At 39.4% G+C, this 26,738-nt stretch overlaps 1 protein-coding gene across 7 annotated transcripts in view; it reads right to left on the bottom strand.

Moving 5' to 3' along the window:
- The window catches only part of ank2b (ankyrin 2b, neuronal), an 85,944-nt gene that overhangs the window by 1,261 nt on the left and 57,945 nt on the right, over positions 1-26,738 (bottom strand). For 3 of the 7 annotated variants that reach the window (XM_048186435.1, XM_048186440.1, XM_048186441.1), the window contains 12 exons: positions 26,476-26,508; positions 26,030-26,051; positions 18,818-23,779; positions 18,141-18,218; positions 17,155-17,286; positions 16,657-16,803; positions 16,372-16,552; positions 16,212-16,287; positions 3,713-3,796; positions 3,229-3,393; positions 2,854-3,039; positions 1,970-2,061 (listed from right to left, as the gene is read on the bottom strand). In XM_048186435.1, coding sequence (XP_048042392.1) covers positions 1,970-2,061; positions 2,854-3,039; positions 3,229-3,393; positions 3,713-3,796; positions 16,212-16,287; positions 16,372-16,552; positions 16,657-16,803; positions 17,155-17,286; positions 18,141-18,218; positions 18,818-23,779; positions 26,030-26,051; positions 26,476-26,508 — 6,158 coding nt within the window. Of the gene's footprint in view, positions 1-1,969; positions 2,062-2,853; positions 3,040-3,228; positions 3,394-3,712; positions 3,797-16,211; positions 16,288-16,371; positions 16,553-16,656; positions 16,807-17,154; positions 17,287-18,140; positions 18,219-18,817; positions 23,780-26,029; positions 26,052-26,475; positions 26,509-26,738 lie in introns of all 7 variants that reach the window. The other 4 variants (XM_048186437.1, XM_048186436.1, XM_048186438.1 and 1 more) reach the window with 2 other exon arrangements.

The following is a 26,738-nucleotide window of genomic DNA, read 5'->3' as shown; positions in this document are numbered from 1 at the left end:
ACGACACCATCGCTGAAATGGAACGATTAGTTAATCACTTGTTAATCATTCCTTTAGTTACTCTCCAGAAATTAAACATGCCATATTATGCCCAAAGTCTTGATGTTCCCTGACACCAACATAGTGTCGGCCGAGATCCGGCCCACATCTGGTCCGTGTGTAATCCACATGTACCAGATGTGGGCCGGATCGTGTTGCTGTCTGGGCAACCACTTGGTTAGTCCATTTTCAACCCAACTTGGGTTGTTTTTAACCCAGCATTTTTTAGTGTATAAAGCCCCTCCTTCTGAAAAGCAAAATGTGCTCTGATTGGTCGGCTGGAGCGGTGTGTTGTGATTGGTGTTTGGGAAATGTTCCACCCCCAACCATAACCGCCAGTTTCAACACACTACTAACTAACTCAACCAGGCCCCGCCCCTTTATTCTGCTTATGAATTATTTAAATGAGGAATATTGTGAAGAAAACTCAAGATGGAGGCGTTTCAGAAACACTGACACTGATATAGAGAAGAACTGAAACTTTGGAAACCTTTTTCATGCTCAAACAGCAACATTACACAATAAAGAAAGATATATAAATGAAAAAGCATAATAGGTGTTTTTTTAAAAGTATTGATTTGCAAATGACACATCGCTAAGAAATACTACACCGACTGCATTCTTGAAATGAAATTGCATTGAAAATCTTGTTCCGGAGAGCTTGTCAGTGTGCACTGCAGGTGAAGCTCGAGTGAGAACTGAATCATGTTAGTAAAATAACACACTGTAGTTTAGAAGGACACAAGGTTGGTTGGTTTTTAAAGGTGCCCTCGAATGAAAAATTGAATTTATCTTGGCATAGTCAAATAACAAGAGTTCAGTACATGGAAATGACATACAGTGAGTCTCAAACTCCATTGTTTCCTCCTTCTTATATAAATCTCATTTGTTTAAAAGACCTCCGAAGAACAGGCGAATCTCAACATAACACCGACTGTTACGTAACAGTCGTGATCATTAATATGTATGCCCCCAATATTTGCATATGCCAGCCCATGTTCAAGGCATTAGACAAGGGCAGCCAGTATTAACGTCTGGATCTGTGCACAGCTGAATCATCAGACTAGGTAAGCAAGCAAGAACAATAGCGAAAAATGGCAGATGGAGCGATAATAACTGACATGATCCATGATATCATGACATTTTTAGAGATATTTGTAAATTGTCTTTCTAAATGTTTCGTTAGCATGTTGCTAATGTACTGTTAAAAGTTACCATTGTTTATTACTGTATTCACGGAGACAAGAGCCGTCGCTATGTTCATTATTAAACACATGCAGTCTGTATAATTCATAAACACAACTTCATTCTTTATAAATCTCTCCAACAGTGTAGCATTAGCCGTTAGCCACGGAGCACTATCAAGCTCATTCAGAATCAGAAGTAAACAATATAACAGTATACAATACTCACATAATCCGACGCATGCATGACGAACACTTTGTAAAGATCCATTTGAGGGTTATATTAGCTGTGTGAACTTTGTTTATGCACTGTTCAAGGCAAGCGCGAGCTCCGGGGGCGGAGAGCGTGCGATTTAAAGGGGCCGCATCCCTGAATCGGCTCATTTATAATGATGCCCCAAAATAGGCAGTTAAAAAAATGAATTTAAAAAAATCTATGGGGTATTTTGAGCTGAAACTTCACAGACACATTCAGGGGACACCTTAGACTTATATTACATCTTTTTTAAAAAGTTCTAGGGCACCTTTAACACAAACATTCCTCTACAAATGCCTCTTTTCTGGTTTAGCATCAACCTTCAGAAAACGATGAGAACACAAGCAGCAGATAAAGTCCAGTCTGTCGTCTTAAGAAATGCATTATGTTGCAGCACTTTGTGGATTAGGTATTATTAACTGCTCTTTTATCATCATCACACCATTCTCCTAGTCAACTACATGTTAAACGGACATGCCACCGTCCAGACCTTCTGACCACTGATCCATCCTCTTTCACCGTCTCTCTCTCAACTAAATGAGGCAGGTGCACTTTCCCAAAGCTTCCTACATAGCTCAAAGCCTGGACATACGAGAGACACATTACTGAGCTCAGGAGAAAATGCAAATATGACATTTAATACCACTTACAGTTCAGAGGTCAACACTAGTGATGGCGCTTTCCAAACACGCTTCGTGAAGCTTCGAAACCTTTGTGAATCATTTGTTTGGAATCAGTGATTCGGAGCCAAAGTCACGTGATAACTGTTTCATAATATTATAAATGTCAATATTTCGCCAGTGAGGTCCAATGATCTCTGTGAACACATGAACCAGTGTCTATATATGATTTTTACCTGATCTCTGATCAGTTTTATACATTTGTAGACATTTAATGACACATTTGTATAATTAAAAGGAAGAGTTGTAGTTAAAAGACTCTTACTGGTCTGATTAACCAAACCCTTTAATATTATAGAGACACTTCATATTTAATGGTATTAAATGATTTGTTAATTGCATTTAATAGATGACACCTTCAATGAAACAATGCAGTTGGTCTGTAAAAGGTGTTTTTATGCATGTTTTGATTGAGTTTTCACTGCATTTACACTGTTCTGACCAGCAGAGGTCAGCAGCGTGTGGTGTTTCAGGCACTTCAAAAGCAGTGAATCATTTTGTGAATCGGTTCAATTGATTCAAAGTTTCAAAATGCTTCATTTCTCCCATCACTAGTGAACACTCTGAACCTGAGCTATTGGTAAAAAAATACATACATAATATTTACTATACTATTAACTCTGACCAAAAACGTATTTGGATACCACCCATAAAATGTCAGAATGTCTCTGAGATAACAACCAAATATCTAGACCTTTTCAAAGTCGTCCTTGGCTGACGGGAGATCCGATGAGAGTGAAGGGTCTCCGATTAGTTTTTCCATCCGTTCACCTTGCACTACCATGGTTTTGACGACCTTGCTGACCTTCCGACCTTGGACGGGCTCTTCCTCGAACTCAGAAGCTGTCGCCCCAATGTAAGAAGGTTCAGAGAAGGTCACCTGAAAGGTACAGACATGAGAAGTCAAACAATTAGCTTCACAGAGGAGGCTTATACTCTGTGAAGGTAACAAGGTAGGATATACAGAAACAAGTACATATTAACAGGCATAATTAAGCATGAAAAAGACTAAAGGCCCGTTCCCACCAAGAACAATAACTGTATTATGTACAGAGTATAGGTTCCCCACCTCGGTCTGATCTCCTCCACTCTTCACCACTGTCCTCTTCACAACTTTAGAGAAACCGTCAGCCTCGTCCACAGCGACAGCTTCCTGCTGCGGTCCCTCCAGCATCACTTCCTCTCGCTCTACTCCGTCTGCGGACACATACTTACGGATGATTTTCCTCGTTATCTGTGTGGAGAAAATGACACACGGTTGAAAATGATCATGGTTATCAAGTAAACTCTAAACATGAGAAGATTCCATGAACCTCACAACCTTTAAAATAATAAAACTCATTCTTTAAAAAAAATACTAATATTGCTAAAATTATTTGGTAATTCATATTTCTTTCAAATAACGTCAATTATTCTAAAGAGATCCTACAATTAAAAGGTTTCTGCTGCAGCATTTTTTAGATTATTTTACCAAATATAGGGCAAATACGGATGTAAGAGCATGGACTGAATCTGTGTAAAGACACGGTAAAGCTGAAAGTTAAAGCATTTACCTTTTTGACCACCATGTTTCCAAACTCGTCAGTGTATTGCTCTTCTGTCACTGTCTGAGGAGGAATTTCGGGCATCTCGTCACCCTAAAAAAATAAAAATAATAACATCATACATGAAACACAAGCTAAATTTACATTGTTTGTAAAACATGTTCTAAATGAACAAATTATTTACAAAGAAATGTGTTCCGTTTTAATGACATCATGAAGTGTTGCTGTAAGAATATAATTTAAATTGACTCCACCTCTACCTGAAATTGATTTATATATACAAGCACAGTTTTTTTTTCTGACTATGAGATTGAAAATGAAAAAATTAATTTCAGTCCTGAGACGAATACTTTTATGGGAAATGAAATAGTTTATGTTTTCTTTCATTATACCAGCAAATGTAAATACTCCCATTGTTCAATATCCCACCAAAAACATGTAAATGGAGGTCCATCAACACCAACGCACACATCCAGAACAGGTACCTGAATTATAACTCGGCGGCGCACCACCCTGGTGGTCAAAACCTCCTCCTCTGAACTATCAGACAGCGAACCTAGTTCCTCAGCTATTTCCTAAGAGTAGCAGAGATGCATTGTGGTCGCATGTCTCAAGTTCTACTGTATATCTCATTTACTTGCATGTCACAAGCCATGCAAAACCAATGTACTCTGAAAGTTCCTTTTAGTACAAACAGTTATTTTCAGCAGTATTATTATTGCTACATTTGTCTTCTTGGCAATTTAACAGCTTTTGATGCAAACCAGATATTAGTATAATTAAATGATGCCAATAAAAAGACTGCACTGCTGGGAATGGAAATCAACCAAAATCATGCAGTCAAGAAAAATAGGTTAGTTTTCCCATGAAATCGGATTGTGTACACCCATATAAACTTATTTTCATTTGAAACACCAAACATTAGCTTGCAGACATTGAAATATTTTGAAAAGCTCCATTAGGGCTTGAGTCAGTTTGTTAGCACAGGCCACGGAGTTACAGAACTCTGCTTCAAAAACTGAGCACCACACTGAGGTCATGCTACATGGCTTACCCTCCCTAGAAAGTCATCATCGTCATCATATTGAAATCTCTCCATTGGAGGTAGCTCTTCAGCAAATGAATGATCACCTGTATAATCATAAGGGAAAGCCTTCTCCTCACCAGCCTCACCAGTGTATTCGTCCTCTGGCTCAAGAACTATGGGTAGGTCCTCACTGCCCCAGGATAAGGGCCGATCATCCTTTTTCAACTCGGAGTACTCTCTAAGTTTAGGTATGTATTCAGGGCTACTTGATAAAGATGGAAGTTCCTCAACTTGGTAAATTGCTTGAGGAACATCTAAAAGTTCTGATGATCCAACCTCTGGCTCAGATGTCTCAGAAAACGTTTGTTGGCAATCAAAAAACTCTGCATCTGACTCGATGCTATCTGTGTGAACAGGTCTTGGTCTGGATTTAAGATTGAGACTGTAAATTGGAAAGTCAACATCTAAAACTGCAGTGGCATCTAACTGCATCTGGTCGCCTGTCAGTTTTGTAGGCATCTCAGAGGCTTTGAGCTCTTGAGTCACTTCCAGAGTATAAGGTGTCATGGCAGCTACAAATGAATCAGTTCCAGGTAAGGCCAAACTTGATTCAAGCTCATCACCACCAAATGATGGTAATGTCTGTTCAAATTTAGAAACAATGCATTTAAATTCAGGGGAAACCTGGACAACCTCTGCAGTATAAGGAATCATCTTGCCTAGAGATTCATGGGACTCTGGGGAATTCCCTTGATCGGAAGAGGATGTGCTAATTATTGGAGAGATTGAACTTAAATCAGTTAGTGACACCTGAACGCTTGTTGATGGTGTCTTCACAGATCCTGAGAGCAAATTTTTGTGGTCAGGTGATTCGAGACTCAAACTAAATGCAGAGGATTCAATTCGATTTAGTTCAACTCTTCTGTGAGAGTCTTTGAGATGAAACTGAAAAGAATTTACTTCCTGCAATACATTTGATGCTTTAGGCTCTTCAGGTGATGAATCAGGAGTGGATTTGTGGGCTTCCAAGTCAAAGACTGGTTGAGATCTGTTCTGCTCAGGTATATTGGGAACACATGAGGCTCGATTTGACTCTTTTGATGATTCACTGGTCAATAAGGATGCTGTCAACTTTATTTGAGGATCTAAAGTTTGTGAAATGGATAATTCATCTCCTTTCCTTAAACCTAAATCTTTCACTTGAGGCTCTAAATGAATGTCCTTTGAGATATTGTCCTGTGCAAAAATGAAAGGGAACAAAACAATGTTTCTCCCCATTTGTAATAATTACTTCACACAAATGCAATAGATTTTATTGCACGGAAAGATCGAAAAGATTAACATGCATTAACATCCGATGCAAAATACCGATGTCTCTCTAAGGCAGGGGTTCCCAATCCTGTTCCTGGAGATCTACCTTCCTGCAAAGTTCAGCTCCAACTCTGATCAAACACAAATGAACCAGCTTATTTCGAACTTCAGGAGCACTTGATAATTGCTGAATCAGGTTTAGATCTGAACTCTGCAGGTAGGTAGATCTCCAGGAACAGCATCAGGCACCCCTGCTCTAAGGCTAAGATTCAAACATGCAGTTGAGAATAAATCTCATGACAAATAATAAGAGTCTTAAAATTAGACAAAACCATTATGGTGAATTAGTTTACATTCTCATAATGGACCATTTTCTCAACACTGCTAAATTTAGTCTTGATTTGTTAGTAGATACAGAATTGTGAAAATCTGTGTTTTGGGGTAGGTTTGATACCACATTCATCTTAGTTCATACATTGTTATAAACTCACAAGATTCACAGCTGCATGCTCAACCTCTTACCCTTTTATTGGTGTCTTGAGGGGCTAGTTTTCTTGAGTCATGCCCTAGAGCTTCTCTTTGTTGCTGTGAACTTTCCGTGTGTTGATTGACATCTCTTTCATGGATTATGAGGCCTTCCCTTTCATTCTTTGCATATGAGTCTGTTGCTGTAATTACATCCTTTTCTTCACAGTAAGTAATTTTTACACCTTCTGTGTCCTTTTGTGCTTGCTCTAAGGCTATATCATGAGATGGGTTTGGTTTCAGCCCATCATCAAATGCACACTCAATCTTAATTTTAGAAACAGTTTGAAGCCCCTCTGTTTCAGGTGGAGACTTGATTTGTGCTGTGCATTGTTCAAATGTCACTAGATTCAGCAAAGCAGAATCATCTTTGAGGACAGATAGATCTTTCTTAATCTCATTAATGTCAAAAAATGACAAATCATTCAAATTCTCATAAAACTCCTCATATTCAGATTCAATCACTGATTCAGGTTGATACATTGTCTCAAAAACGAAAGGTTCTGGAGTAACGGTTTCAGTTAGTTCTGTTTCTAACGTTGCTGCTTCAGGTGATGGGTTTCGCAATTCTGTTTCAAGACAGAACATCTGAGGTGATGAGGATCTAGAATCGGTATCTGAAATATTGGAGAAAGGTGATAAAGGTCTGTTTTCAGACATGATCCACTGGGGCAGTGGATACAATGATGAGCATGATTCAGGACACACTGAGTCCATATCAGAACTCTGATCAATACACAATGAAGGGGACAGTGGAGCGAAAATGGATTGGTGCTGCATAAGTACCATACTAAACTGTTCATTTGGAACTGGTGATGGAGCTGAGTATTCAGGTATAGGTGAATCAGGTGAAAGACTTCGAAATTCATTCAATGAGAATGTTGTCTCAGGAGATGAGGGTCGACTTTCGAACAAAAACTCTGCACATGGTAAAGAAGGTCTGTGCTCAGGAACTGGTGAATCAGGAGAGAGTTGTCTGTACTCATTCATGGATGTATATGATTCTGGTGAGGATGCTCTGCTATCTGAATTGTCCATTAGACATGGATATAAGCTTGTACAATAAAACAAAGAATCTGTGGAAAGTGCTTGACTTTTTCCAAATAAATCAAAGGGTTCTGCTTGCACATGTGATTGCAGCGAACTGGTATAAATAGACGAAGAATATTTTTCAGAACTGCTTTGCTCAGTGTATTCATTATTTGCCTTAATTTCTGGAGAAGTCTTAAAAATCTCCTTTCTACGTCCAGCATACTCAAACACACCTGGCTTTGAACAGAAAGTTTCACCTCTATATTGAGGATCATATATATTGGATATCAATGATGAGGGTACAGCTTTGTACACAAGTTTATACTGAGGCTCCATTCTGACAGTCTTGTGTAATGACAGATATGCCGCAGTATTGGATACTTCTTGGCCAAGTGAATCTTGGCTTTCATCAACAGCCTGATTGTGTTCTATTTCTAAATGACGTTGATCCACAGGAGATATTTTACCTGACTCAGGAGACAAGGGTCTATTTTCAGTCCATGTATTGCTCTCAGATGCTAAGCTTGCCATGTCAAATTCTATATCAGACACAATTGATTCTAGGGAGGATGATCTATATGTGGCTTTTTGGGTGACATTTACATACACTGATGATCTGAAGTCATGAATAGGTGAGTCTGGTGATAATGGTCTTTTTTCATTCAAGGACATGATTGATTCAGGTGAGGATGTTCTTTGTGCAGTAGTTTGAGGTGCAAAAACCCAAAGCTCAGTGTCTGTGTCTGATGATAGTGACTCAGAAGACTCTGATCGGTATAAATTCACTGCTGATATTTTATGTGTACAAGAAAACTGTGGAACTGGTGAGTCTGGAGATAATGGTCTACACTCTTCCAATGATATAAAGGATTCTGGAGATGCTCGATCTATTATAGACATTGCTGTATGAGGTGACATTGGTCTGTAATCACTTTCTGAATCAGGGGAGAGTGGTCTATGCTCAATTTCTGATATTACTGATTCAGGAGAGTCAGGTCTTTGCTCTGTACCGAGGTCTGACTGATAGAATTCATTTTCGACATCCAAAGAGACTGGAGAAGCTGACTGGGAATCTGATTCTGGCATGAAGAGTGTGAATGTTAATGGTGTGAAATCAGGAACAGGTGAATCGGCGGACAGTGGTCTGCATTCATTTACCGATGCCAGTGAATCAGGTGAGGACAATCTAAGATCAATCAGTGAGTCATTAAATACATCTGTGCTTATATCTAATTCTGATAGTATTGGCCCTCTAGTGAACAGGTCTTCAAAGTAACTTTTGTATTCTGTATTCTCTGAGCACAGCGATTGAGGTGAACATGATCTAGATCCTGTTACTGGCAAAGTACTCTGAGCGAATAATGCACCAAATTGAGGTACAGGGGAATCAGGGGACAGTGGTCTAATCTCAATCTCTGATATTGTAGACAGAGGAGAGTCAGATCTTTGCTCTGGATTTAGGTCAGATTGACACAATTCATTTTCAACATCCAAACTGGCTGATTCTGGAGAGGTTGGTCGGGAGCCTGAAAGTGGCATGATAAATGTGTGTGTGGCTGGTGTGAAATCAGGAATAGGTGAATCAGGGGACAGGGGTCTGTTTTCATTGACTGATGTGATTGACGCAGATGAGGACCTTCTAAGGTCCATCACCAAGTCATCAAATACATCTGTCTGCATATCTATTTCTGATAGTATTGATTCAGGAGAAACTGATATGTAACCTGTTACTATTGTTGGTTCAAAATGATTGGTATAATATTGATATATTGGAGAATCAGGAGATAAAGATCTAGAGTCAGATCTCTCTCCATTTATAGATTCTGTTGATTCTGGTGAAGAATCTTGGGTTAACACATTTATTTCCCATTCTTCATCTGATAATGCAGATTCAGGGGATGAGGACCTATAATATGTTACTGGAATTGATTCAAAAACTGCTGGAAAATACTGTGGTGTAGGTGAGTCTGGAGATAGGGGTCTACATTCATTCATGGACTCATTCGACAGTGGAGAAGACCGTTTAATGTCTTCCAAAAGCATGGCAGATTCAGGTGACATGGGTCTCCATTCAGGCAAGGAGTCTGGGGAAAGTGGTCTTTTTTCAGTATCTGATAAAATTGAATCGGGGGAATCTGGTCGATTATATATAGTTAGCAATTCTTCAAGGCAAGGTTCGTATTCTGTATTCTCTGAACACAGAGATTGAGGTGAACATGACCTAGGTCCTGTTACTGGCAAAGTACTCTGAGGGAATAATGCCATGAATTGAGGTACAGGGGAATCAGGGGACAGTGGTCTAATCTCAATCTCTGATATTGTAGACTGAGGAGAGTCAGATCTTTGCTCTGGATTTAGGTCAGATTGACACAATTCATTTTCAAGATCCAAAGTGACTGATTCTGGAGAGGTTGGTCGGGAGCCTATAAGTGGCATGATAAATGTGTGTGTGGCCGAAGTGAAATCAGGAATAGGTGAATCAGGGGAAAGAGGTCTGTTTTCATTGACTGATGTGATTGACTCAGATGAGGATCTTCTAAGGTCCATCACCAAGTCATCAAATACATCGGTCTGCACATCTATTTCTGATAGTATTGATTCAGGAGATACTGATATGTAACCTGTTACTATTGTTGGTTCAAACCAATTGGTGTAATACTGATATATTGGAGAATCAGGAGATAAAGATCTTGAGTCAGATGTTTCTTCTTTTATAGATTCTGTTGATTCTGGAAATGAATCTTGGGTTAAAAAATTTAATTCCCATTCTTCCTCTGATAATGCAGATTCAGGGGATGAGGACCTATAATCTGTACCAGAAATTGATTCAAAAACTGCTGGAAAATACTGTGGTGTAGGTGAGTCTGGAGATAGGGGTCTACATTCATTCATGGACCCATTTGACTGTGGAGAAGACCGTTTAATGTCTTCCAAAAGCATGGCAGATTCAGGTGACATGGGTCTCCATTCAGGTAAGGAGTCTGGGGTAAGTGGTCTTTTGTCAGTGTCTGATAAAATTGAATCGGGGGAATCTGGTCGGTACTCTGTAGTTACTAATTTTTCAAGGTAAGATTCATATTCTGTATTCTCTGAGCACAGTGATTGAGGTGAACATGATCTAGATCCTGTTACTGGCAAAGTACCCTGAGCAAATAATTCACTGAATTGAGGTACAGGGGAATCAGGGGACAGTGGTCTAATCTCAATCTCTGATATTGTAGACTGAGGAGAGTCAGATCTTTGCTCTGGTTTAAAGTCAGATTGACACAATTCGTTTTCAAGATCCAAAGTGACTGATTCTGGAGAGGTTGGTCGGGAGCCTATAAGTGGCATGATATATGTGTGTGTGGTCGGTGTGAAATCAGGAATAGGTGAATCAGGGGACAGAGGTCTGTTTTCATTGATTGATGTGATTGACTCAGATGAGGACCTTCTAAGGTCCATCACCAAGTCATCAAATACATCTGTCTGCATATCTATTTCTGATAGTATTGAATCAGGAGATAGTGATATGCAACCTGTTACTATTGTTGGTTCAAACTGATTGGTATAATATTGGTATATTGGAGAATCAGGAGATAAAGATCTAGAGTCAGATGTTTCTTCATTTACAGATTCTGTTGATTCTGGAGAATAATATTGGGTTAAAACATTTAATTCCCATTCTTCATCTGATAATGCAGATTCAGGGGAAGAGGACATATAATCTGTTAAAGAAATTGATTCAAAAACTGCTGGAAAATACTGTGCGGTAGGTGAGTCTGGAGATAGGGGTCTACATTCATTCATGGACTCATTTGACTGTGGAGAAGGCCCTCTAATGTCTTCCAAAAGCATGGCAGATTCAGGAGACATGGGTCTCCATTCAGGTAAGGAGTCTGGGGAAAGTGGTCTTTTGTCAGTGTCTGATAAAATTGAATCGGGGGAATCTGGTCGATACTCTGTAGTTACTAATTCTTCAAGGTAAGATTCATATTCTGTATTCTCTGAGCACAGCGATTGAGGTGAACATGATCTAGATCCTGTTACTGGCAAAGCACCCTGAGTGAATAATTCACTGAATTGAGGTACAGGGGAATCAGGGGACAGTGGTCTAATCTCAATCTCTGATATTGTAGACTGAGGAGAGTCAGATCTTTGCTCTGGATTTAGGTCAGATTGACAGAATTCATTTTCAACATCCAAAGTGACTGATTCTGGAGAGGTTGGTCGGGAGCCTGAAAGTGGCATGATAAATGTGTGTGTGGCTGGTGTGAAATCAGGAATAGGTGAATCAGGGGACAGTGGTCGGTTTTCATTAACTGATGTGATTGACTCAGATGAGGACCTTCTAGGGTTAATCACCAAGTCATCAAATGCATCTGTCTGCATATCTATTTCTGATAGTATTGATTCAGGAGATACTGATATGTAACCTGTTACTATTGTTGGTTCAAACTGATTGGTATAATATTGGTATATTGGAGAATCAGGAGATAAAGATCTAGAGTCAGATGTTTCTTCATTTACAGATTCTGTTGATTCTGGAGAATAATATTGGGTTAAAACATTTAATTCCCATTCTTCATCTGATAATGCAGATTCAGGGGAAGAGGACATATAATCTGTTAAAGAAATTGATTCAAAAACTGCTGGAAAATACTGTGCGGTAGGTGAGTCTGGAGATAGGGGTCTACATTCATTCATGGACTCATTTGACTGTGGAGAAGGCCCTCTAATGTCTTCCAAAAGCATGGCAGATTCAGGAGACATGGGTCTCCATTCAGGTAAGGAGTCTGGGGAAAGTGGTCTTTTGTCAGTGTCTGATAAAATTGAATCGGGGGAATCTGGTCGATACTCTGTAGTTACTAATTCTTCAAGGTAAGATTCATATTCTGTATTCTCTGAGCACAGCGATTGAGGTGAACATGATCTAGATCCTGTTACTGGCAAAGCACCCTGAGTGAATAATTCACTGAATTGAGGTACAGGGGAATCAGGGGACAGTGGTCTAATCTCAATCTCTGATATTGTAGACTGAGGAGAGTCAGATCTTTGCTCTGGATTTAGGTCAGATTGACAGAATTCATTTTCAACATCCAAAGTGACTGATTCTGGAGAGGTTGGTCGGGAGCCTGAAAGTGGCATGATAAATGTGTGTGTGGCTGGTGTGAAATCAGGAATAGGTGAATCAGGGGACAGTGGTCGGTTTTCATTAACTGATGTTATTGACTCAGATGAGGACCTTCTAGGGTTAATCACCAAGTCATCAAATGCATCTGTCTGCATATCTATTTCTGATAGTATTGATTCAGGAGATACTGATATGTAACCTGTTACTATTGTTGGTTCAAACTGATTGGTATAATATTGGTATATTGGAGAATCAGGAGATAAAGATCTAGAGTCAGATGTTTCTTCATTTACAGATTCTGTTGATTCTGGAGAATAATCTTGGGTTAAAACATTTAATTCCCATTCTTCATCTGATAATGCAGATTCAGGGGAAGAGGACATATAATCTGTTAAAGAAATTGATTCAAAAACTGCTGGAAAATACTGTGGTGTAGGTGAGTCTGGAGATAGGGGTCTACATTCATTCATGGACTCATTTGACTGTGGAGAAGACCCTCTAATGTCTTCCAAAAGAATGGCAGATTTAGGTGACATGGGTCTCCATTCAGGTAAGGAGTCTGGAGAAAGTGGTCTTTTGTCAGTATCTGATAAAATTGAATCCGGGGAATCTGGTCGATTATCTATAGTTAGCAATTCCTCAGGGCAAGGTTCATATTCTGTTTTCTCTGAGCACAGCGATTGAGGTGAATATGATCTAGATCCTGTCACTGGAAAGATAGTCTGAGAGAAAAATCCAGTGAATTCAGCTACAGGCGAGTCAGGAGATAGTGGTCTGAACTCATTAACTGATGCTACTGATTCAGGAGACAAGGGTCTACACTCATTTTCAGCATCCCATGCTTCAAGTGTGTCATCCAGCACAAGTGATTCTGGAGATATGGGTCTAAATTGATGATGGGACTCGGACAAAAGTGGATTGTGTTCACACTGGGACATTGCTGGACTTTCAAAATTCACTTGTATCTGAGGTAAATCCTGAGCCAAAGTTATTGACTTCAAAGCAACAAGCTCGGAGCAGAATATCCTGCCCTTGTAGTGTGGATCAAATATCTTAGCAATACGATTACTAAGCATAGCTTTAGATATAGAAGTAAGCTTTGGTTTTGGCAATTCACTCATGCTTTGCTCTTCATTGTATAAAGATACAGTGGGCTCAATAGCTAATATTTTTTGAGAGTATGTCTCCTCTATTGGCTTGTTTTCAAAAGTATCACTTTTTACTATAACCTTGGACAAAGGAACCTCCTCAGACTCTAAAATGAAAGATTCTGGGGATTCTGATCTTGGTTCACAGAGAAAGTACTCACACTGAGAATATTCATGATCAGATGTTTCTAATTCAGGAGATGAGTCTCTATGGCTCCCAAATGGGATGACATTAAAGTGCAATGTGGTTCTATATACAGGTACAGGTGAATCAGGTGAAAGGGGTCTGTGTTCATTTATCGATGTAAATGATTCAGGAGATGATAGTCGGGTTTCAGGTAGTTCTTCTGATATTACTTTGCTTCCATTGTCTGAGAGGCCTGACTCGTCTGAATCAGATCTATACACTTTAGTAGATGTGAACCATTCCCACATTGTTTGAGTAAAGCTGGGAGGAGGAGAATCAGGAGAAAGGCATCTCTGCTTATTGAGGGATGCAGTTGATTCGGGGGATGATGGTCGACTTCCATCTAGACACTCTAATGATATTCGATCACAGTCTATGTCTGAAACTTCAGACTGCAACGAGGGTGACCTACATCCTGTTATGAGTGCCAAAGAGTCATTTTGCACTTCTGTTGCAAAACAAGGTATTGGGGAATCAGGGGAAAGTACACTGTATTCATTTACAGATGCTATTGATTCTGGAGAAGATGGTCTTGATTCAGTCAAGAATACATAAGGAGATGGAGTATAGCTTTCTATACTCATGTCTGTGGATGGTTCCCTATCTGAAATGTCAGAACTGATGGACACAGGGGACCAAGATCTATTTGATGCAGGCGATAATGATCGGTAGAGAATCACAGAACCAGGTGAAATTGGTCTTTCTGTGTCATCAGTCACCAGCAAATAAGATGCTGATGGTATATCTTCTGTAAATCCTGCAAGAGGGACCATTTTTTCACCAGGTGCAGGGAATGTTTTGTATTCTTCAACATATATTTTTAATTCAGGTATGTCATTTTCAAAAGCAGTTGGCAAAGGTGTAGATGGCCTAAAATCAGGCAATGGAGAGTCAACAGAAAGAAGAGTGCAGTCATTTAGAGAAGTTACAGATTCAGGTGAAGATACTCTTAATTCCGCCATTAATATGCATGAGTCTGGTGAAGATGGTCTATATTCAAATGGTATTGGTGAGTCTAAAGGCAAGGAGACCACTGATTCTGGCGAGGATGATCTATATTCAGATGAAGTCATTCCAAGGTTGTCAACATACTCAAACTCTGGAGACAATGATTGTAGCTCAAATTGTGATGCTAAAGGTGTAAGAGGTCTATACGTCACAACTTCAATTGAGCTAGGGGTTGTATATTTACTTTTTGTGAATTTAGCATCGGTTTGTTTGATTTGAGATATTGGTATGGTTATTTCAACTCTTGCTTCTGAAGAACCAGAATCAGTTATTGGAAGTGATAATATATGTGGCTGCTCAGTAACTGAATCAAGTGACATTTGGTTGAGTGTAGAGGTGGTAATCTTCTCTGTAATTCCACTTTCAAGTGCAGCAGACATGCTAAATTGCTGAGGAGGACTGGAAATTGTTTGTGCTAAGCTTTGTTCTCCTTCAGTAGACAGTTCTGTAAAGGTGACTGATTGGTAGACATCAATATCTTTGGAAACATCTGGAGACTCTTGTACACAGGCAGGGCTGACGTTACAATTCACTTCCTCCACAGAAGAAATCTCATTTTCAGGGGACTTATAGGTCTCTGCAATTTCACTCTTTTTATGTAGCTGAAGTGAAACATAACTTTCACCAAAAAGGGTTCTATAGAATCTGTCAGAAACTTCGTCAACGTGACGCTTTATATACTCCTGACTTTGACTTGGTTTCTTTGAAAGTGCAGCTTCATATTTAATAGGTGATGTAGATGCAGATTCTGTATTTTCTCTTGATGGAGATCTAAAGGAAGTAATTGTACTGGAGACATGTGAAGTAATATATTCTTCGGAATCTTGCTTGAGTTCCACATACAACTCACTGAAATCTGGTTCGACATTCTCTGATTCCAAGAGTATGTGCCCAAAATCTGACAGGGTCGATTGTCTCTGACTCAGTTTGTACCCTTCCATTGAATTTATAGGTGGAACCTGTTCATCATCCTGTTGGGTGGAGACCGGGATAAACTGACCCCCAGTTGCTCCTAACTCTTGGAGAGGATCATCCACAGTTTCATGTATATCATTTGATGATTTGTCGGGAATAGTACCACCTTTGCACACTGTGTCACAAACGTGAGATTGTAGCCTCCAGGGAGCAGTTTTGTACAGGGTAAAGAAGGGACTTACTTGTTTGATAGTGCCTGGAAATTGTTGCCGCAGTCCAGCCATTTCAAAAGAACTATGTGTTGGGGCTCTGACCACCCTGACAAATACAGAGTCAAATTTAAATTGCTTAATATATTTTAATACATTTTCAATGTATAGGTCAGAAATAGAATTAACTTACTCTGAACCCATCTCTCTGTCTGTCAACAACCTCTCTTTCTGGGAATCATTGAGGGAAGACACATTGCAGGAGAGATCCTCAACAGACGCCACCAGAGGCCCAAGTTCTGACACTCTCTGAGTGACCTCATCTCGTCGACCCGGCCTGGGGCTGTCCATGTCCTCCTGAAGCGCTGAAAAACCTGCAAAAGCCAATATAGTTTCTGTTGTATGGTTGTAAAATAATTGTAATAGTAATGCAGTGGATCAACGTCTTCTGTAAAGTTAGAAATAACATCATCCATACCTTCACTATGATCCAATGATATGGTTTGCTCAATTTCGGCGTAGGTGTGTGATGACTGGTCTTGACTGGACTGGATGATTTTTGTTTCAATGAGATGCACAATGTCCATGCGATTTATTTTTGTAAGTGTCTTCATCAAAGTGTTCTCTGCTGATAAGTGGAGAGATCTTATGTATACGTTTGTCCAGTAGAATGCAACATACCACTAGATATGTAAATGAGTGATCCCCTTCTGATTGAGTGATGCCATAATATCATGATTTGCTCCCCTTTACTGTGTACGTAACAAGCATCACTACACTGCCCTTAGTGATTAATGGTATATGTCCACTTGTACATTGGTGGTTCAGCAGGGACATTGGTGGTAGCTGAGGGGAAATCCTAAAAAACTTATTTAAAGTCCACTGCTCTTTGAGACAATAGTGTTTGCTATATCTGGTGATTAGAACAATGAAAATTCATAGAAACTAAAGGAAAACACATGATCAGTAGTCTTACCTGCAGCATTTTTGCCCTCTCTTTCTTTCCATAGCCTTATGAGTGCATGGCTTTGGTCTTGTAGAGAATTTGGATTCTCGTTTCTTATCTGTTTGATCTGTAACTCACTGAATTCAAGTTCTTGGGCCAATTCTGTTTCAATAAAAACACACTGGTAATGAGTCATGCATTTAATTCAGGACAACAAAGTATCCTTATGAAACAAAGTGACCTTATTACTGCAATGCAATATGTATTGAAATAAAATAAGGATTACAACAATAAAGAGTTGGCATGACAATTATTGCAAACCAATGCAACCATTACTTGAATGTAACCCAACTTAATAAATAATTCTACCATTTTAATCAAGTACTGTACCATATAGTGCATTTCAAAAATGTCTGTATAGAACAGACGTTCCCAAACTTTTTGAAACCAAGACACCTCTTTATAGATTATACATACACTTTGTCTAGCTCTGTCAATATCTAAGCTCTCTGCTCATAGTCACTGTTAAATGAATTAATGTAATGACAAAAGTACTGTAATTGATATTCAAAAAAACTGCAAAATATTCATTTTAATTATAAATATTAATTTTAATGTCATATAAATATTTTATATCGAACCTTTTCTTAAAGAATTACATTCCCTGCCTTTTCAGTGTTCAGAGTCATGTTGGAAATGTTATATTTGTTCTCCCTTGTACTATGCTGCCATAACTATTTAATGTATTGTTTTCTGACTGAGATGCCACAATGGATATTCAAGTGTTTAAAAATTGCTGCCCCTCTCGTGGTTTTTAATAGGTTCATGTTTATGGAAATTATTATCTGCTAGTTCATGGCCGATCGATCACAGCATGCTTCCAAAACTTAAATATATATACATACATACATATTTAAAATATTGAAAGGAGCAGAGATTGTGTAGCAGTCATCGGGGCAACCAGGGCTCTGCAGCACCCAGTTAGGGAACCACTGGTATAGAGGTAAGCTGCTTACCTGACCAGCTGAAACCAAGGTGGTCTGCTATTACAGCCAGGCGTGCTTCTTTCCTGTCAGCCTCATCCTGTGGATCTACTGCAAATTTCAGCAAAGCAGCAAAAGACACATAAGCACACAAATCTAATACTGGAAGTCATGTACAAATAATTATTTACAACACTAAGTTAAATAGGGTCACTGGCTTTCTCATGTTAAAGATATACATTTTCAATTATACTTTTTAAACCAACATTTCTGAGCAAATATGCTACAGAAACCAATATCATTTTAGTTTAGTTTCAAGCAATGAGCAAAGACAAAACTATCAATCATGAATCAATACTATGAATAACTGTCCCAGGATTTGTGAACATGATAAAAAAAATTGTAATATCAACTGCAACTCATAACTGATGTTCTAAATTGATTAATTTTGTCATAAACCTATATGCAGTCAGTAAATACACTGACATTACAAACATTAGATACATACTCCCCACTGCATCTGGTTTTATATTAATCTTGAGACTTAAGTCAGATAAAAGGAAAAGAGACAGTCACAAACATAGCCCAAACATCAAAGAAGCACCACGAAGAGTTGAAGCATTAGTTACAAGACAGAGAAGCAGCACTTTCATCACTGAGGTGCTGAGGCAGATGAGAAAGAGATAATGGGCCCCAAGAGATGGGGGTACCTTGACTTCGGACTTTATCAGCAGGGATTCGTTCCATCTGCGTCTCAACAGGGTTGTCCCATCTGGGCCTAATGACCAAGGAATCCTCAGGGAAAGGCATTTGCATGTCAAGGAAAGGTTCACTCTCTATTACTGAGGCATCGATGTTGATGCTTTCACCATCAGATAAGGCAGCAGCCCCCTGTTTGTCTTTCTCTGCCTGAGCCAAACTCTCCACTACCTTAGCTGCCTCATGACTAATCTCTTCACAAAATGCAACAGATTGTTTGTTTGTGTCAGTGGGCCGGGCCTTTTTTGGTTTTGCTGGTGTGGAAGTTTGAATTGGCTGACCAGGCTTTCCCCTGACTGGTAGTCTTGAAGGAAGTGTCTTTGTTGTGCTGGATAGGTCAGTGCTTGTTGGACGTCTCTGGTCCTTTTTGATTGGTTTCTTGGTGGAATCACTTTCACAGAAGCTCTTGGCTTTGGAAGACTTTGTTAAACTTGAGGTTATGGGTGGGCCTGTGTCTGTCTCAGATTTTCTCCTTGATTGAGGTTTTATGGGCAACTTTGACACCTTATCCTTGGAAAGTTCTACACTTTCAGACCTGAGGGAGCTGGCCTTAACAGGTATTCGGGATTTTGGTTTCTCCTCCTCTTTGGAGGTGGACATATCTTTTCTAGTCGTAGATGTTTGAGAGGTTGCAGTATAACTTTTAGAGACAAGTTTACTTTTAGATTCTGTCTTTTCTATGATTTTGGTTTGTTCTATAACTGAGTGCTGATCCTCTGGGGAGGAATCTGAGAACTCTTGGTCCTGTTGGGAATGAACTGACCTAGTAGTAGGTGACACTGCTGTCTGAACATTGGCTATGACGGTATCAGTGTAACCAGGATCAGATATTAACTGTCCCTCACTCATTACTTTGTCTGATTTAATCTCTGCTGTTTCTGGCATTCTTTGATCCTCCTCTGAGGTTTTGGTTGATACAGAAACACCCAATGTAATGGGGGTTTTAGACTTTAAAACATCTGACTTTGTAGCTGCAGCCAGATTGACCTCAGTAGGAGAATGTACAGATAAATCTGCAGCCTCTTTAGAGAGGTTATTATCCTCCTCTGCTTTTATCTGCAAAGAAAGGTTACAACCAACCTCATTCTCATCCTCATTTCCTGCCCTACCAGGTCCACCCCCTCCTTCTTCAACTATGCCCTCTTCAATGGGTTGCTCTATTTGGTAAAATGCAAAGCCTTCCTCCTCGTAACTCCTTTTTGTCATGTCTATTGCACCACTTCTTGTCATCTCAAAAAGTTTCCCCTCTTGGAAGAGGAAAGGATTTTGTTCACTTGTTGGTGTACCATCCTCAGTTGGTGTTCTTGCTGGTGTTGTGTCTGGAGTCGCCCCTTGGGAATGCCTTTCTACAACCAGACCCAAGATCTTTTGCTCTTCCTCTTTGACTCTTGCTGCAAATGCATCATCATCTTCTCGCATTGAATTCCAGGCGTCTGTCTCTGCTTTTGCTGTAACTCCTCTAGATTCAGTCTTAGGAGGTTCCTCCTCAGCATCATCTTCCTCTGTGTCATCATAAATACATATTTCTGGTTTAAATGTTTCTCTTGTTTGCCCAATAACAATTGGAATAGAATCAATATCTAGGCTGCCACTACAAATATCAACATAAGATGCCCCTGTATGCCTCATGTAATCACCTTTAATCTCATCTGTTACATTAGACTCCTCCTGACTAGGCAATGTGTAATCAACATTTTGGTAATTAGCTGCCTCGTTCTGCTTTTCATGAGTGTAAATTTCTTGATTTCCTTTTGATCTTTTTAAGCTTTGCTCTTTTTGCTCATCGGTTATATTTGCAGCCAGATTGTTGCTTTTAGAGTCAGTTTTATTCAACTGTGCTAACTCTGAATCAACATATTCTTTGTCCTTAAATTTCTCACTATGAGATTCCTGAAGGTGTGGTTTTATGGTATGCTTTTCTGAGACAGACTGAGGTCTCCTCATTGCTGATTCAGCTGAAGATGCTGCACTTTGGGCCATGGTTTGTTGAATGTCCTCAGCTGTTTGGGGGCTCTTACGTATACCTGCTGGAAAAGGAGAGGGAGGTTGTACTTTAATGATCGGTTCAACAGACCGTGCTATCTCTGATGCTTGGTTGGGTTCAGTAAACCCAACATCATCCACAGAGGATGTTTCATATTTGGATGTAAGCGCAAACAGTCTGATGCTGTCTGATGTCTGAGAAGATTCACTATCTTTTCTATTGTCCTTTTTGTCTTTTTCATCTTGTTCCATTTCATCAAATGTTTTTATTTTGGCAGCCATTTTAAACATCTCTTCCTCTGGAGTAATTTTCCTCTGTGTCAGGCCACACTTCAACTCATCATCTTCTACTGTCTCCTCTGGGATTACTGATGGCTTAAAGGGAACAATCAGGACCATGGGGTCTGGGGTTTTGGGATTGACCTCATAACTTACCTCTTCAGAACTTGGTGTGTCAGGGGAGAGAGGACTCTTACCCGAACTTGTCATCAGGGACGTCTGCTCACAACTGTCATCGTCGGCATTACCCTCCTGTTCTTTGAGCACTCTACTACGCAAACTCTCTGGGGGGATTTCAGGGGCTTTGGAGGATGTCAGGGGCCCTGTGGTCACACTGGGTTGTTCTACTGTAGGTGGAAAAGCCAGGTTGGTTTTCATCTCTACGGGGCTGCTTTCTAAAGAGTCACGGCACGGGGATTCATTTGTTGGACTAGGCTCAATAGAGTCTGGGGTTTTATGGGAAGAGTTGTCTTCCATCAAGGGACTACCCTCTAAAGAGTCTTTGTGGCTAATGGTAAAAGAGTCATCAGCTACTGGACTAAGGGTCTCTGAATCTTGGTGTCTAAGAGGCAGCACTAAACCACCATGATCCTGTGTAGCTGCCCTTGAGGCCAGGAAGTCAACAGAGGTTGGTGTTGCTTCACCATCAAAGGATTCGTCATCGCTCAAAAAACTCTCTAGTGTTTCAGATGCTCTTTTAGTCAGTTTTCGAGATTTAGATGGCTTGGATGACACAGAAACAATGTCCTTATCAACAGAAGTTTTTTCACCCCCAAAGTTCACCCCCCTATTCCTATGAGGAGTAGACATAGACTCACTTTTTGTTGGCTCATCCACTGCTTTGCTTAATGCTGGATGATGAATTGCAGCCTCAGATGGCTGTTCCTTAGTTGTCTTCATCTCAGTAGAAAAGGAAACAGATATTTTACTTGTCTTGACCTTAGGGGTGACTGCTACTGATTTTGAGGACTTTGCGAGTATAGACTGAGCTGGGCTTTTTGGTGATAATGAGAGGCTCTCGGGGCTTGTTTCTGGAGTTTCGGCCATGCCCTCATGTTTGCAACTTTCCTCAGAACTCAATGGGGCTTCCACTTCAGCAAGACTGGCACTGGGTGAGTCGATCAATGCTTCATGTTTAACACTGTCAGAGCTGTCATCAAATGCATTGTTCTCTGTACCATTATCAGGCACAAGATCTCTGCCTTGTTTTGACAAATGTTGAGGAACAGTTGTTGTCATGCTTGAGTGAGTAGAGGGACCTGCTGACTCTGTTCCAAAAACCACACTCTCACCACTCTTCTGACTTGCTTTTGTATCTTCTTCAAAGTCTTTAGAGTGTTTTACGTGTGGACTAATTTTGACTTCTTTTTCTTCATGGTGACCTTCAGGCTTTAAAACATCAGGAGACACTTCTTCATGTGATTGTGCTTGGGGAAGACTTTGTGACTTTGTGAGTATATCCTCTGGTTTACTCACTGTTTTGTGTTCTATTTTGGAAGATGCTTTGTGCTCAAAGAGCCCAGACTTTCTTTTTGAAGGGTCTTGGCCAGTTTGAAATGCTCTCATTAGTTCTCTTACAGACATGGTTTCTTCTAGACTTCCAGGCTCAGGCTTAGGTGACCTAGAAGGAGACTGTTTCTGGGGTGTAGAAGTTTGTTTTTTCAGGCCGGATGCTTTCTGGTCTTTGACAACAGAAGATGCTTTGCCTTCTGTTGCTTTATATGGAGGTTTTTGGCCTGTCTGTTTTTTATGACCTTTTTGTTCTTCCTCTACTTTCTTTTGAAGAGCCTTAACTTTCTCTTTAATGGAACCAATTGGTGTCTCCTCAACCACTGGTGATACAGGAGACTTTTTTTGGTCTCCAGGTACAGGTAGGAAGGCATCCCCTTCGGAAGACTTCTCGGTACTCTTACTAACGTTACTTTCTTTTGTGCTAAATGATTGGGTTTCCTCTGTGTGTCCTTGAGGCCCTTTCCTCCTGACTGGCTTTTTTACTTCTGTTGTATGGGCTTTAGTGTCTTTTGTCACTGTAGCGACTATTTTTCGACCACCTCTGCGCAGAACAACCTCAGTGAACCTTTGCTGTGATGGAGTCTCTTGGGATGCAGGCATAGATGATTCAGGTACATCCAATAAGTATTCCTTAACTGCACCAGTGGAAACAGTGTCCATGCCAGACCTGTCCCTAGCACCCTTTGGTCTCTGTGATCCTCTGTTGACTCTAACTTCCTTTAGAAGTGATTCTTGACATTCGAAAGCAGCCATCATTTTGGCTTCTTCAATTTCACTTTCTGTTAGGAGAACCCACCCCTCATCCTTCCTATACGGACGACTCTCTGTTTTTGCAGACTCTTCCTTGTCAAATGTTCCACTTCTCAGAATTTCACTAACTTTCTCCAAATCCTCTTTGACTTTTTCCATGATCTCAAAAGGCTCTGCTGACACCTCCTCCACCCCCTTATCTAAATAATCCCCTTGCATAGGACCTGCTTTCTCTGAGGAATCAGTGGTCAGAATAGCAGTCATTTTGATAAGGTCTTGTTTCATCTCTGACACTTCAGAGAGTAAATCTGGACTTGCAAGCGCCGGGGAGTCTCGGATCAAGTGTGTTTTCAGGAATGATGTTTCAGTTGTTTCAGTGTCTTCATCATCTTCCATTTGGATGACATTTAAGGAGCAAATTAACCAAAATTTAAATTAAAGGGACAGAGATTGGAAAAGGACATAAGGGATAAATTCATAGCTTCAAGGACCAGAAGGCATCAAGATGACAAAAATGGTAAGTGGACTGTGGGAGGATGAGTGGAGAGTCTACTGGACTTATGGGAGAATAACAACTGCAAAGCAAATACTAACCAAATCTTCAAGACAATGGAAGAATAAGCAAGAAACTTGCTTATCCACATTTGGCTTAACAATGCACTCACACAGAGACAAAAAAACAAACTAATGTAATATTTAAAAGGGAAACGAAAACAAGCCAACCCAAACACTGGGACATATACTGAAAAACAGTAACACAAAGTAGACATTGCTCAAGATGTATAACTCATGTCTACAGAAGAACAAAGAAAGAGAGAAAGAGAGAATTCAAGAGAGAACTTAATAAAACTGAACTCATTAAAACAAGTCTTTAATGTTTTTTAAAGAAAGCCAGTGATATGCAAATGAAACTGAATTTAATCTCAAATTAAAGTTGTTTTTAGGATATGGAAATAAACGCATTTGAAAAACATAACATACACTCTCAGAATAAAATGTGCAAAAATTTGACCTTTAGGGGTACAACATCCTGTCATGGGGGCAATGGCCTTAAAGGGACATCTTTGTACCTTATTTACCCGTAAAAGTTCATAATAGTAAAGGTACATATTACTACTCTAAGGTACTAAAATGCACCTTTTATCAGTAGATTAGGTACAAAGTTGTCCTTTAAAGGGCACTGCCCCAGTGACAAGCTGTTGTACTGCTAAAGGAACAATTTTTGCATGTTTTCCAACAGTGAACTGAAAGTAAAATAATTGTTTTTAATATTAGTAGTTGCAATGATTAACAATGTTAAACAAAGATCAGTACTGAAAAAAATCATACACACAAGACAGCATTCAAAACATGAATGTTATTTCCTTGGTAAATTTGGTAAACTTAGTTAGTGTGTAGTAAGTTTGAGGTAGTAATAGATTTGGATTCCAATTCCTACTTATACCTGAACATAAGACTAGTGTATGTACTATACTTACAGGTTACATTACATAGTGTGGTGATTTAAATATTCTCTAAAGCAATAGTAAGCAAACTACGCAATATTAATATCCAACCGATGAAGCCACATATCTACAAAAAAGGGCACTGACTAGTTTAAACACAGGTTTATATCATATGCAAACTTTAATGTTTTGTACATTCATACATAAAGAGAGGGAATCCTCTTACTAGGCTGTCTTACAAGAACACTTTGTTTATGTGTAAAAATGCAGGGGCACCAAAGAAAAGGTACTAAGGAGGGTGACTGCTACAGATTTGGATGGGAAGAATCATAATTTGCTTTGCAGATTGTTATTGTGTTTAATGAAGGGAGTAGGGATCTAAAACAGTTGAAAACATAAACATCACCACAGTATGAATGAAGTTCACATTGTGTGCAAAGAGATTAAGAGACAAAAACTTCTCTTTCTATCAAATAAAACATCAATATATATTTTTATTAGGTGCGTAACGGTACCAAAAATTTTCATTGTGGGACTTTCGGTTCAGAATAGAGTTGTTTTAACCGCTCCACATGCAGAACTTCTGTGTTTATGGAACATAACGCTTCAAACTAAATCATAAAGCGAGATGCATGTGTTGTTTTACATCTTACAATTGTATATTTACACATAAATGTTAGATTCACGCAAATATTTTCATTTCACATTAAGGTTTATCCTTACAGCAAGCAAGTCTATGTTTAACAGACCTCAATGAACGATTGCCATGCATATGTGTCAAATAGATCGAACGGATTGGAACGGGGCCGCAATAACTCTAACCTAATTCTAAAATATGTTGCTAACGTATTTTGCATCCAGAATTGTAAGCACTTCAAATATCTTCTCCTAATTACAACAGCACCAGCATAAATTACAACAGCATAAACTGGAGTGTGTGTTGCTGCCAGTTGCAGCAATATTGACAGAGAGCTAAAAAAAAATTGTTAAATAAATAAAAACATGGTTATTTATGGTGTTTTGTGTACCGTTACACCTCTAATATATCAATAGTTAACTCACTCAGACACACGGTTACTTTATAGAATGTTAATATCATGCTTTGTGAGTTATTTTACAGTGGTGACATTCTCAGTTAGTAATTTCAGTGGAAAAGTATCAACATATTTTAATTAATTAAACTTAATATCTTACATTTCTCAAGCGTTCGGCTCGTCTGTAAAGAAAAAGAGGTGAAGAAAATTCAATTGCATACATGCTATGAATGAACAGACATATTTTTAGCTTAAAATTGCCAATTTACTTTCTTTCTTCATGCTATTTGACTCCACATAAGTTGTCTGGGTGATAACAAGTACAGTTACGAGAAAATATGTGTAAACCCTTTTGAAATGAGCTGTATTTCATGCATGAATGGCTTCTAAAACAAACAAACAAACAAAAAAATACATTTAAGGAGCCATTCGTGAAATTCTAAGGGTTTCGAAACATTTTCTCACTATTACTGTTCACACAACAACTTCTCTCTGCAATAATAATAATAAATAAATAAACCCAGTGGGACTGGACAGAGTTTTGAACTGAGAAAATGGAGGAAAGCAAAGGATCTTTTGTTAATTAAAGTGCAAAATCGCAGTTACCTCCTCATCAGGTTCTTGTTCTGAATCTGATTCCTTTGAGGAGCAAGAAGCAGCAAAAGAGGGCGAGAGCACCAGAAGATAGAAAGATGGACAGAGGTACAGGAGAGACAGAAGGGGACAGAGAGAGCAGGCTAAGCAGTTATCACAGCAACAGAACATGTCTGAGGCCAGCCGGTGAGGCGTGGTGGGACGGGTTAGGTGCAACAGAAACGCATTAAAGCATTTATCAGATGTTGATCCAAAAATGTTGTAAATAAAGATAC

The sequence above is a fragment of the Megalobrama amblycephala genome, linkage group LG3 (assembly GCF_018812025.1).
Source record: "Megalobrama amblycephala isolate DHTTF-2021 linkage group LG3, ASM1881202v1, whole genome shotgun sequence".
NCBI classification, from domain to species: domain Eukaryota; kingdom Metazoa; phylum Chordata; class Actinopteri; order Cypriniformes; family Xenocyprididae; genus Megalobrama; species Megalobrama amblycephala.
The sequence above is the reverse complement of the archived record's forward strand: the minus strand, read 5'-3'. Positions and strand labels throughout refer to the sequence as shown.